General features: G+C 33.3%; 1 protein-coding gene across 1 annotated transcript in view; it reads left to right on the plus strand.

Moving 5' to 3' along the window:
* Positions 1-14,626, plus strand: part of SEMA3E (semaphorin 3E) — a 280,371-nt gene that overhangs the window by 222,268 nt on the left and 43,477 nt on the right. Inside the window, exons 6-10 of the mRNA XM_043873243.1 lie at positions 6,522-6,641; positions 7,704-7,846; positions 8,893-9,007; positions 9,567-9,636; positions 12,888-13,032. Coding sequence (XP_043729178.1) covers positions 6,522-6,641; positions 7,704-7,846; positions 8,893-9,007; positions 9,567-9,636; positions 12,888-13,032 — 593 coding nt within the window. The remainder of the gene's footprint in view (positions 1-6,521; positions 6,642-7,703; positions 7,847-8,892; positions 9,008-9,566; positions 9,637-12,887; positions 13,033-14,626) is intronic.

Below are 14,626 nucleotides of genomic sequence, written 5' to 3' on the forward strand. Positions count from 1 at the left end.
CCACAGGCTGACTGTTGCTTCTGGACATCGCTACTAGTTGCTAAAGGGCTATTTAACGACTTGGTTATGCTTTCCTCAAAACAAACAAAAAATCAAAAATGATAGGAGAAAAGTAATGCCATGTTCAGTTCCCCATTGACATTCTTCCCCTTAGAAATCTGGTTTGACCATGCTGGCATCAGTGCCATTGGCTCGCCACCAAGGAAACTCGCAGTATTGTCACAGATGCCAGAAAATGCAAATAAACAGATTCTAAACACATTTTTCTTTTTCCTTCATGCCACAGAAACAACCTTCTTAACACTGATAGCTAATGTTGTTTGCTAAAGCAAAATCAAAGAAAAAGTCCAAACAACAACTAAGTAACTAATAAAAGGATCTGCTTTTTCTGATTTCTTTTCAGTGTTCTGTGCAGATTGTGTGAATTGGGAGGTTGGAATCTATAGACCATTCTTACCAATCCTCATCCTTCCAAATGCATTTTGTTGGTAGTTATGCATGTCACAGTCACTCTGTGAAATAGTGCCTCTAAAATAGAATGATTTTCTAATAAAATGATAAAGTTCAATTATAAAATATACAGTTAAGTCTGTCTTTTTCATAAGGCAAGTAGGTTTCACAAATTATGCAGATCTGTTTACAACATAAATAGGAGAAATGCTTGAGCAAGAATTAAGAAAATGAGGACATGAAAAACTGTGAATTTTTCTCACTAAACAATTAAAAACCTATATTTACAACATGGTGAGTAAAAACTGATTAGTAATACTGTCTTTGAACTAAGCTCTTGATAAGTTTGATAAAATATTAAGGGAATGAAGTATGTTTCACTAAAACTTCAATTAGAGTTTGTATTGTAAAAAAGGAGCTGTGTAGAAAAGTATTTTAATTATGCATTTTAACTTAGAATTATTTGCAATGAATTTGTTTTTGTATTTTTCCAGCTCAAATGATACTGTTCTTTTCTTTCTTACAAACAGTTATTTGTAGACACAGTCTTTGGGGCTGAAAGTTTTAGGAACAGATACTAGAAGAAAATAGAGTCTCTGTGTTCATAAATTAAAACCGTTAAATAACAAGGTTCTTAAGGAACAAAAATGCAGTGTTATTCATGTAAAGGCTAATAAGTTTTTCTTTCTTTTGCTCTATTTTCCCTGAAGCATTTTTGAAAAATCAGTATTTCATCCTGAGGTTTTCTTTAAATTGCACTTCATAGTTTTCATAAACTAAAAATGTTAGATATATTCTCTTGCTAATTAATTATGCCATTCTTTGGTTCAACAAATGCTTATTGAGCATCTTCTGTGTTTTAGACACTGTGTAAGATATTGGTGACAAAAGAATATAGCAACATCAAGAAGTCTGCAGTCTAGTGAGAAACAATGTCAAACACAGGAGACAAAGTATAGTACTGTAAGAAATATGATAGAAATAGGCATGGGGGCTGTGGAGGTACTGGGAACTACTAAAGTAACACAAGTTTGGTCAGGGAAGATTTCATTTACCTGGGCCATGGCCAGATAAATGGGGAGTAAAGACTGAAGCAGGGAGGTAGAGATTCCAGGCAAAAAACAAACAAATGAAAGGGCAGCAGAGAGAAGAGGGGACTTCCTAAGTGGTTCAGTGGGTAAAGATTCTGCCTGCAATGCAGAAGATATGAGTTCGATGCCTGGGTCAGGAAGATTCCCCTGGAGGAGGGCATGGCATCGTACTCCATCCAGTATTCTTGCTTGGAGAGTCTCATGGACAGAGAAGCCTAGCAGCCGGCTGAAGTCCATGGGTAGCAAAGAGTCTTATAGAACTGAAGCGACTTAGCACTCACACATAGAGAAGCATGACAACCTCAGGAAATCACTCGTACATCTCTCTGATTCTCCAAATAACTGAGGCAGTGAGATTCTGAACAGTTGGCACAAATTGCAGATTTAGGGCTGGGGGCTTAGTTTGCCAGGTTTCCAGTGCAGAACTGTTTCCACTCTTATCCTGTCTGTACACAGAGACTATTGTTGAACATGACAATGATAAGTTACATTCACCTGTCAAAATACCCTGCAGATGTGTTTTATTTTTTAATTATAACCACACTTGACCAACTAAGATTAACATAGCATCAGTTACCATCAGAAATCAGTGTTATAACAATGAAAAATAATACATGGCTCACAAATTAAGTTGGTTATTTGCATTCAGAATGTCAAAATAAATGCCAGTTAAATGTATGGCCAAGTTCATACGCTTATTAAATGTCTCCATAGACACAGAAAACTAAAAGTTTGAGTAGTTCTGTTCTTCTCATTGAAGCTCTAAAACATATTTTACTATTTGTATTAAACATTTTTCTTTTTAATCCATGAAGGTTTGAATTATCCAGATACTATTTTTATGCTTTATAAAATAGCAGAATATTGATTCATAAATTTTCTCTATACCAAATGGTTATGATTTTTAAGTTTTCAGCTAGAAATTGTATAGTTGCCATAAATAGTATCAATATTTATAATAATATTGAGTTTTTTGCTCATTTAATTACTATTAGTTAACATTTGTGCCTAAAGCTTTATTCTAATTTATTATTTTTCATCAAAGTGTTCATATTTTCTTGGGAAAGTATTTTACCAAAAATCATTATTATCTGTTACTATGAGTTTATTTTGTTCTTCAGAGTGATAATATAATGTGAAAGGAGAATCTTTCCATTCTGAGGAAAATCTAATGTTTCTAACAGAAACACATTTGTTTCAGTTTATATAGCATATAGTTTTTAGCACCTGTCTAGCTTCTTTGAAGTTTAAATCATACAGTTCATATTGTGTTATTTGAATTGTTCACAAGCCATTTTCTTTTATCTGAATACAAAAAGGGAAATTGTTTAAAATTGATAATATATCATCCATCTTTTCCGTTTTGCAGATAACCTGCCCTCTGTATGTATGTGTGCATACACACACACACACACACACTCTCGTACACACACACACATACACACACATATATACATATACACACACATTTGGTATCATATGGCTCCATCTAGTGGCTTCATGTGAAACTTATCTGTTAAATTTATATTGATTAAAACGAGTATTAATAGAACTTGGAAACAGTGTTCAAATTGGGATAAGTGCAACAAAATTGATGTGAAATAAAATAAAGATTATTTTCCATAATAATATTTTCACATATAAAAATTCTATAAATATTTTAGGAAATTAAAGTACATTACAATCTTAAGAAGTATAAAACTGTTGTGATTTTAAAGAAAAAAAATTTTGGGGTGCCTATTATGCATTAAACATTCACCCAGGCCATATTAGAAAAATAAGTTCTGTTTAGGACAGTTTTACAAAATGACCTTTATAGTTTGTTATTATTTATTGAAGTATAGTTGATTTATACACATGTATACGTTCTTATTCAGATTCTTTTCCATTATGAGTTATTACAAAATACTGTTTATAGTTCCCTGTGTTATACAGTAGATCCTTGCTGTTTGTTTTGAATATAGTAATGTGTGTCTGTTAATCCCACATTTATCCCACATTTATCCCATATTCCCAATTTATCCCACACCTCTTTCCCCTTTGGTAACTATAGATTTGTTTTCTATGTCTGTGGGTCTACTTCTGTGCATAAATAAGTTCATTTGTATCATTTTATTTTTAGGTTCCACATATAAATGGTATCATATGATATTTATCTGTGTCCAGCTTACTTCACTTTGTATGAAAATCTCTTAAGTTCATCCATGTGAAATGGCCTTTATATTTTATGTGGAAGCTATAATAGTTTTTAAAAATTTCAGAAAAACCCTTGCTCTGGTGGTTCAGTAGTCAGTTAGCTTTTTTATGGGTCAACTCATTCATTTATTCCATAGAGATAATGATCCCCAAAGCCTTTTAATGAATTCAGCATGACTCTCTTTTATCTGTGTTCAAGTAGTGCAGGAATCCCATGGTTCATATCTCTAACCACTGAATGCATTTTATCTCAAAATATTCTTTTTCCACATATGGATATGAAAATTCTAGTGAAGATAACACTGACTGAATTTGATACAAATTATGTTCTTCCTCCCACCCTTTCTAGTTCCAAAGAACTTGCTTACACATGAGTTCTGATATAATTCTTTTCTACCAAATTATATTTCTTAAGTCCAGATACAAAGCATCTTTATTTTTTAGCTTTTGTTATTTTTCTTATTATACTTCTCACTTAGCATACATTGAATATATGGGATTAATTCAGACAATACAGCTCATTTTTAAGTTTGTTGTCTTGAAAATTTTCAAATACAAAGAAAAATTGAGAGAGGAGTAAAAATTTATGCCATTTACCTTGATTCACCAACTGTTAATATTCTACCACATTTGCTTCTGTCTCTCCTGTCTCTCTCTTTCTCTTATATAATATAATATAACATAATATTGTGTATGTATATAGTTTAAAAGTGAATTCCTTTGTGGGAAACCTGAATTTTATTTGATTGTGTCCTAATATAATTTTTAAGTATCCATAGGGGATTTTGTGAACCAAACAAACAAAACCATTTATGGCTTTACTCACGTTTTTGTGAATGAAGACTAGTTTACTATAACATTTATAAAAACTTATTCTTCTTGTAAGTTTTAAAATTCAACTTATATATCAGTTTTCTTTTTCTAAATCTAGTATGATAAAAGCAAGAATCTTTACTTTTAAAAAAATTTAATTTTTTGGCCATGCCCCACAGCATGTGGGATCTTAGTTTCCCAAACAAGGATCAAACCTGTACCGCCTGCTTTGGAAACACAGAGTCATAACCCTGGACAGCCATGGGAGTCCCTCATCTTTATTTTTAAACTTCGTTGCAGTGTGTCCTATTTGCAACTCAGTTGATTACTTTCTCAAATTTGAAACCATAGAAATATATTTATTCTGTTCAAATTTTTAAAAATTTTAAAGGCCTTAATTTAGAGAAAATTCTTTATACATACTGAACCAATTTTAAATATAGCAAGTAAAGTTTATAAATATGACACTCAACTTTTCTTAAATTCTGTGAAAACTTGGTCACATTTTTATACCTGTAGCTTTAATAGTTCTAACTCTAAAATGAGTATACAACTAACTTTATTAAATTGGAAGTACGATTAATTTGAATTATCTTAAACTTAAAAACACTTTAAATAGCATGTGGACACATTCCAAATTTAACAGAAAAACATTCATACTTTGAGTTTAGTATACTTATTATCTCTATATTTTAAAACCTGAGCAGAGTTACATGATGCTCATGAAGGAAGTAATTTTATCACCCTAAATGGAGGTTGTTGTCTCCAGTGATCTGTTGCTATCATTTCATGGCCAGAGATTTTTGCCCAAGACAAAATTCGAGCTGCATATGCCCATGGCAATCCTTCTGGCCTCAGTTGAAGGGCATAATCATTATCTTCTGTTGTCAATTTGACAAAAGAGGACTTCACATCCCTGTGCTTGAGAGGTTTTGACCTTTCAAAAAGTTTTATCTTTTTTTTTCCCCTGTTAATTTATTTTTCTCTATTGCTATTTTAAATTTAAAGCTATTTTAAGCTATTTAAAGCTATTTTAATGTCTTTTTTTCAGGCTTGTCCCAAAGACATATAGTCATTTTTTGAGATCCTGCATATATTTGTGTATTCCTTGGCCTGATTTAAGTCTGTGACCTTCACCACATGTTACAGCTAGCTTTATTCATTCTGTTGACTGCCCGATTAAATCACAAACTCTTTCTATCATTTCTATCTAAATGAGCCACACACTTACAAATTAAATGACAACTAATTAAATTATATGCTACTTTGTCGGACTTAGTGGTTCCTGAACTAAAGTCATGTTACTGGAGGCAATTTCTTACTACAAGAAGTATTTGAATTAACTGAGTCACACATAATACCAACACTAATACCCTGATGATATGAAAATTGAAAGAAGTTTATTAAAATACCATAAAGTCAGCCTATTTATCAACTGATCATATAGGTCTTAGCATATGCCCCTGCTCTTCTAAATGCTTTTGCTGTTCCTATTTGTAAATGTGGAAACTGAGGCAAAGAGGTTAAGCAACTTGTCCAGGGTCACACTTCTAGTAAGCCGTAGTGTCGTGATTCAAACCCTGGCTGTCTGACTGCACCACTCCTGCTCTGTACTGTAGCGTTGATTTTCTAAGGCCATATACATGGTAAACCTGGATGTGTTTATTGCAGTTGTGGTTTTATACGTTGTCATCGGGCTTCCCTGGTAGCTCAGCTGGTAAAGAATCCACCTGCAAAGCGGGAGATCTGGGTTCAATCCCTGGGTTGGGAAGATCCTCTGGGGGAGGGATTGGCAACCCATTCCAGTATTCTTGCCTAGAGAATCCCCATGGACAGAGAAGCCTGGCAGACTACAGTCCAATGGGGTCTCAAAGAGTCAGACACGACTGAGTGACTAAGCACGGGACAGAATAGCATGTTGTCATCAGACCCAGAGACACTCACGGCTCTTTAACTGATGTTTTCATGCAGGTAGCGAATTGTTTGCTGGACTCTACAGTGACTATTGGGGCAGAGATGCTGCCATCTTCAGGAGCCTGGGCCGACTGGCTCAGATCCGCACTGAGCATGATGATGAGCGCCTGTTGAAAGGTGGGGTCGAGAAGAAAAGTTTATGACTCAGAACTGAAAAGCAAGTCCAGAGCTGATGGGAAACTTGCCATTTTGATAATGATAACAATACAAATGTAATTTATAGGTTTTGCAAATTTCTCCTTTTTTTCTTAGCAATATTCCCAAATTAAAATATTATATGATATATGCATATCATTTTACATAAAAATTGATCAGCTTTATAATAAAACCAAATTACTCTCAGAGCAATACTTACAAATCAGGATTTTAATGAACAAAGCAAATGTATGCAGAATGAAAACCCCTTTCATCCAATAAGTTGTTGTCTCTTGTCAGTTGGTATAATTTTGCATGAATTGATTGCTTTTCTTTGCTTGTTTAACAGAATCACATTGTACTTTAGAGACAAATAAAATTCTAGGAACATCACTAGGCATTCATTTGCATAGAATTCCTTGGAAGAAGTCATGTTTATATTTTGGCACATTGGTATATCTAAGAACTAAAATAATTTTATAGTGAGTAGTTTCATTATTTTCAACCTTTTTATTAAGCTTTAGAGTGCATAGTCATTATTGCCAGCATTTTGTCATTAAAATATTTGACATTCTGTATCAGTCAAAAGTCATTCACTCAGATCCATTCGATTAGAAATACAAAAACTTAAAGTGAATTTTCCACCTTAAAATTAAAATGATCTTCCATGAGCTGTACTAGTAGACAATTTATGAGTTAAAAAAAAGTAATGATAGACTTCTTTACTAAAATATTTTTCATATATTTATATTGACTTTATATGGATAGAGAGACAGATAGGAAATTTGTGGAGAGTATCATCATGTTGCTCTTAACCTATTCTTTTTTGAATTCAAGTCTCTAGTGTATGTTGTTTGAAATCAGATTATTTTCCTCCCGGACTCAGTTAAATTTTAAATCCTCTAACACTTCCGTAAAACTGTTGATTTGCAGAGAACATGGAGATATCTACATGATATTAAAAGTTAGTACAAAATGTCAAGGAAATATTTTAAGTTTGTTGTAATAACTATTACATTTTCTTCTATTTTTTTACTTATCTAGAACCAAAATTTGTAGGTTCTTATATGATCCCTGACAATGAAGACCGAGATGACAACAAAGTGTATTTCTTTTTCACGGAGAAGGCCCTGGAGGCAGAAAACAGTGCCCATGCAATTTATACCAGAGTGGGGCGACTCTGTGTGGTGAGGACTGTTTTCCTCTCTCATTAAGCTTGCTTATCTCACAATTTAATGTCAAGCCTTTGCTCATTTTATAATAGGTTTCTACTTTAAAATGTTTTATAGTATTCTCTTAGGCTCCCTAAAATTGGTATTTAGTGTCTAATCTTTAGACTTCATGTCGACTAAAGTTTAATCTGAAAAGAACTTTGTATTTTATGTTATCTTCCCCATTTTCAAAGCCCTATTAAGAAGAAATGGTGTATAATTAGGCTATACTTCTTCCCATACAGAAGTTTAAGCTCCATTTTAAAACGTTAATTTCACCAAAATCTTTCTAGTTTCTGTAATCCACATTCTAAATAATTTACATAATTATGTTTCAACAATTCAGATGGTTGATTCTGTAGGGAAAAACATCTATAGTTTGTTGGAATTCAGATAGATGATTTAGTGAATATTCAAAAACCAACTGAAGTAGCCTTATATATTAAGAGAATCCTAATAGTATTATAAATGTGAAGTTATTTTGATATTTAAAAAGATACTCAATAAATTTAAGATATTCATATGTACATGTATAGATGTACACACAGACACACATATACACATGTATGTATTTTGTATATGTGTACAAATATATATGCTTGTTGTGTGTATGTATGCATGTGTGTTCATATCATAAGTCTTTTTCCCTAAAAGAAGAAAAAGAGATGTGTCTGTATTTCTGAGATAAGCAGATTATTTATCAATAAAGTAATAGTAAAAGCTACTGTATCATAAAAGTTACTATTTATTTTGGGGCACCTACTCAACTAACATTGTTTCACACCTGGAAACTGTTTTATGGGCCATTGTGAAATCACACTGACAAGGCAGCATGTGTAAACCTAAAAAAAAGGAAAAGGTTTATGAGGAATTGCATCTTTAATATTATTTGAGGAGTAGACCAAAATTTCTACTTAAGTAAAACAGGTGTAACTCTTGCCATCTTCATGTTTATTAATACAAAATCCATTGTTGGTAAAAGTTCTCTGGGTCCCCATTGACCTGCTTTTTGTTTTTCACAGAATGATATGGGAGGACAGAGAATCCTGGTGAATAAGTGGAGCACTTTCCTGAAAGCTAGACTGGTTTGCTCAGTACCGGGCATGAATGGGATTGATACATATTTTGATGAATTAGGTAAATATTATTAGGAGAGTTAAATCTTCCTCTTTGATATGTGTGCTTCTTTGTAAAACCCTCACTGTTTTTAACATGCATAGAAAACTTGCTTTACACCGTCACTGACTTCTAACTTAGAGCAAGTTTTTATTCTCATCTCAGCCAGGTCCACAAGTTGGGCCAAAGGAGTTGGAAAAGCAAAAAGACCCCTCCTTTTATTTTAGAGTCAGCACCTCCAGCTCCTTCCTTCAGGCCCAGCTCAAAGTCATCCTCAACAGTTCATCCATCTCACTATGTTGTGATTTGGTCATGGTTGCTTAACTGTATATGGAAATCTATATCATATTATATATAATATGTATATCATATACATATCATATCATGCATGTATCATATTACATGTAATATATCATAATATATATATAATATCATCTTATATAATATATATATCATCTTATATATAAGATATATCTCAAAATACATCATGGATTCTAGACTACTTTATGTCACTGTCTTTTCTTCACATGCCTTGAGGGCTAAACATATTAAGTTAATGTAATGATCTTTAATGTTTCAGAGGATGTGTTCTTGCTACATACCAGAGATCATAAGAACCCAGTGATATTTGGACTCTTCAACACTACCAGGTAAGAAATTCATATGGTTAGTCAAAGTGTCATGAAACAAAAGATGCCTCATGCCTTCACAGTGGATGTAATTGAAAATACTACTGATCAATCTGTTATTCTCACTTTCTATACTTTACAAGTCACCAATTTCCCTTCATTCTTCTGTATTTGCAGTTGTACTTTTTTAAAACCACAATCTCAATCCAAATCCTTATTTCTTTTGGTTTAAAGTACTAGCATCCTCTGCTCAGTATCCTAAGCTCTTCACCCCCGATCTACAACAGAATGACATTTTTTTTTCTATACAGTTTTTTGTTTGTTTGCTTGTTTTAAGGTACTAGTTCCATGCTGTAAAGTCTAGGATCATTCTTTCAGTTATCATATACAGTTGTCTGGGTCAGGCTTTCAAGTCTTTCTATCCACTGTTCCCCACTTAAGATTGGAAGTTTTTCCTCTAACTTCCCTCAAACTCTGCTTTTGACAAGATAATAACCTGTCAGAATCCCAGTGTCTGGTTTGCCCGTCACTATGATTTGCTTTATCTACTTTCTCTTCCAGTACTTGTCGATTACCATCTTCATGAAACACTCCTTGATTCCTTAATCACACAGCATTTGCTCACTTCCTGTCCTCTGGTTGTCCTGCCCCTGTGTGGATTCTTAGAGAACACACGTTTCTGATTTGCCTTCCATGTTTTAAATTTAAATAAACTACTCAAGTTTAGGACTTATGATCTGATATTTTTATGTTTTTGTGTTATGTATCCATTGAAGAGTGCTGGAAAAATGAATCAAAGATCATTTCATGTGTCTGATACGTGAATGAAAATATGTTATTAGAATCAGTTTGAGTTGAAAGTTTGTATATATAATTCCCTGCATGTCTTTCCAAATAAATCAGAGTGGAGATGAGATGGTTAAAATGAGAAATAAAGAATATACTTCAATTCTCTTGATGCGGATAGAAAAATATTACTCAGTTCCTTGTTTGCTTTGCATTGGCCTTAAACGTTTATGTTGTCGTGTGTACTTTATTTGCTTAGGATCTCTCCATAAAATTTTGTTTATTAATTTTTATTGGCGTATAATTGCTTTACAATACTTTTTAAGTTTCTACTGTCTAGCAAGGGTTTCACAGGTGGCTCAGTGGTTTATAAAAGTCCACCTGCCAATGTGGGTTATGTGGGTTCTGTCCCTGAATTAGGAAGATCCCCTGGAGAAGGAAATGGCAACCCACTCCAGTATTCTTGTCTGGGAAATCCCATACACAATGGAGCCTGGGGTCACAAAAGAGTTGGACACATCTTAGCAGCTAAACTATAACAACTGTACAGCAAAGTGAATTAGTTATATGTATACATAGATCCCCTCTTTTTAAAATTTCTTTCCCATTTCGATCACCACAGAGCAGGGTGTGGAGTTTCCTGTGCAGTACAAGTCTGTTTTCGTCTCTATTTTGTATTTAGATAATGTATATATGCCAACCTCAGCCTCCCAGCTCATCTCCCCTGTCCCCCCACCTTGGTGTTGCATTAAGTTTTTGTTTAGTTTTTCAGCATGTAATTTCTTAATCTCACTTTGAAAAAAATAATAAAACTCTTTAGATAAGCATCCTGCTGTCCTAAGGGGACCTTTTCTTTAGCACAGAAACATAGAGACAATTTTGCTATCAATTATTCCTTGATGCAAGAAGAAGTAGTTAATGTAGATTGATAGTTATCACAGTCTATGGAAAATCCCTAACATTTTTTTTTACACTTCATCTTCTCTCTTATGCCAGTGAAGAATTTGTACATTGCATGATAATTCCATGGCATTATATGATAAATGTAAGCTATAGAATAGTCATTTTTAATGAGTTATTGATTTTTTAATGAGTTAGAATGATCAGCTTATAAGCTGTTTTCATAAATGATAGCATAATTGATCTGTCTGAGTTTTCAAAAACAGAACATTATTTTCTTCCATAATTTCAATTTTGGCTGTTTAATATATGCATAATTTTGAGGAAAGGCTTCCCAGGTGTTATCTGACGTAAAGGTTGATATCATAGCATAGTGATCAAAGGTTTACTGCCACGTCAGTTGGAAGACTATCTCTGGTTTTCTCACTGTTGCAGGCATTTCCAATTGCTTCAAGGTGTGTTATAAAATGTGTGAACTGATGTCCTTAGACAGTAACATAACTGCTGTTCTAAGGTGTCTCATACTGTAGGAAATGTTATACTTTTAAAAAACTTTGCATTTTGCAGAGCACTTTCACAATCGAATGATTTTAATTCTTACAGTAAGGAGGCTAGGGAAGTGTTAGACTTCATTCAGGTTATGCCAAATTAAGAAATGTGGCCTAATCTTTAAAACAAATAATTTTAAAATGTTCTTTCACAGAATCTTATTTTAAATACTCACAATAAAAGTTGCTGTAGCTTTATTTTATAAAGAAAGCTCAAACGCTGTCTTTATCCAAGATAAGTAGAATATTTATCAAGAAAATAATTTCAACTTCTTCTAGTTCTTCAGGTAAGGAAACTGAGTTTTGCATAATTTAAGTCTTTTTCTCAAAATTAATCTGGTGCAGCCCAGTCATCTTGCCGCTGTAGCACTGTTTTCAGTGACCTGGAGGGAGTAATACACAGTAAACCAATCAATGTTTGTGTGACAGCCAAGCTAAAGAATGGAACAAAGCCCCTAATTCTCTTTAGACTTTAATTTATTCTTCAAATCATATACACTAATTTGAAAATTTGAATAAAATTTACAACAATATTAACAGCATGGCAAGAAGAGAAACACAGTATACCTGAAAGAGATGCAAGAAGATAAAACCTTCCTCAACTTGGAAATGAATCTTTAAAAATATTAAGACGAAATCTTCCTTAATAAGACATGTAAAACACAAAAGAATATATTTACATATGTGTGTGTGTGTGTGTGTGTGTGTGTAGTTCACCTGAAACTAACACAGCATTCTAAATCAATTATAGTTCAATTAAAATTTTAAGATTCAACTGGAAAAAAAAATGAAATGACATGACTGCTTTTGTGATTCTAACAATATCATTTTTAATTTGCTCTAATAAATAGGCAAAAAACAGTAAGTTTGGAGTTTGAATACTTGGAGTATTGTAGTAGATAATATCTCTAGTCTTATACCTAAGAGATTGCAACTCTTTTACCCAAAAGACTTCCTCCTTATCTAAGGTGTCTGTAGGGTTTGACTAGATGACCTCCTAGTCTATTCCAGAATAGTAATTATCTTTTTTTTTCCCAGTAATATATTTAGAGGCCATGCTATATGTGTTTATCACATGTCTAGCATCCGGGCAGCCTTTAATGGACCATATGCACATAAGGAAGGACCTGAATACCACTGGTCGCTCTATGAAGGAAAAGTACCTTATCCAAGACCTGGATCTGTAAGTTTAGGCATTTAGCAAAGTATTATTATTTTTGAAAGGCTTTTTTAGTAATATTCTGTTCATTGTTCAGATGCTTTATTAAATTTGCATGAAACAGTTAAGAAATTCTACAACTAAAAATCTGCTTGGTTACTTGCATGGTAAAGAAATATTACTTCTTACATCTAGATGTATGCTTGTTATTTAATGAAAAGAATGTAATCTAAAATGGATACATCTTAGCATTATAAAATATATATTATTGTTGATATTTTGTCTATCCATGTGACTCTAACTAAATTTTTATTTTTAGAGGTACTGGCGAATACAGAAATATCACTAAAATGAGCATCGTATTCCTCTCAGCCTCTTTAGAAGAATTAGTGCCCCCAAGTGGTTTCCAAGCGAGAGAATGTTACCATATTGTTAATATATATTCTGATAATTGAGTCAGGCTCTTAGTTCCCTAGACCAGACTTTATCCCAGCTTCTCACTTAAGCATATTGAGAGGAAGTTTTTTCTTTGGCTCTTCAGAATACTGAGCAACCCATTTGCCAAGAGGAAATTCCACCATTTGCCTCTTAACTGGTGCTACCAAAATTCTCCCTAACTAGCCACTCAAACTGTGCTTTTAATTGCACACATGATGATAATAAATGATGAGGAGGATTTTGTATTATGTGTCCTGTACACAATTAGGTTGCAAAAAGGTAGCAGCATTGTATCTGCTGTTCATGGCAAACAAACTTGTCATGCAATTCAGTCTACACCATTATGAGCAGCTGGTGAAAACCCATCACTATGCTGATTCCACAGGTACTTTTAAGTCAGTAGAAATCATTTTTGCAGAGCCACAGTTCAAAGTGGAAACAAACCTTACCTCAGTTAACAAGTGTAAGGCTTTACCATTTCAATCACTCTCTCTCACTAGGTTAAAATTATTACTTCCAATAAGACATAAAGTATATTTTATTTCACTCTATTGATTGAAATTACAATTTAAATGGAGAAAACCCACTCCTGTGGCTTTGCTGGAAATGCTTCTTGAAACCACATGGTATTAAAGGAGATTTAGAGGAAGTGACTGGTTACTGAACTGCTTCCAGGCTGGTCTAGAATGTTTCCAATTATATATCATGAAAGTACACTCACGTGAAATATTGATGCCAAATTAAGAAATATGGTCCAAAATTTTAAAACAAACCATTTAAAAATGCCCTCCTTGCAGAATGATTAATAAACTACTGTGTTTATACTCTAAAGTAGAAAATTTTTATCGAGCTCACCGTTACAAGTGTTGCTGGTTCTAGAAGAAAATATGTGAAATGAGGGAGCACTAAATAACAAGCATGAATCAACATACTTATAGGTATTCCAAGAAGTAGCTTAGGTACCGCTGAACATTTGTTTTTAGAGTCGGTGATTTTAAGAATTGAGACGTGTTATAGCGGGTATTTCTGTTTTTTTCAAATTATTGTGTCTGATTCATACAAACATAATATAAATTCATACAAATTACACTAGAACAGAAAAGGTTTTTTCCGCCCCCCCCTTAATTAACGATGATGGAATTTGAAGAGGTTTCTGTTATAGCACTAAAAGTCTATAGTC

This window comes from Cervus elaphus, chromosome 18 (genome assembly GCF_910594005.1).
Source record: "Cervus elaphus chromosome 18, mCerEla1.1, whole genome shotgun sequence".
Taxonomy (NCBI): Eukaryota; Metazoa; Chordata; class Mammalia; order Artiodactyla; family Cervidae; genus Cervus; species Cervus elaphus.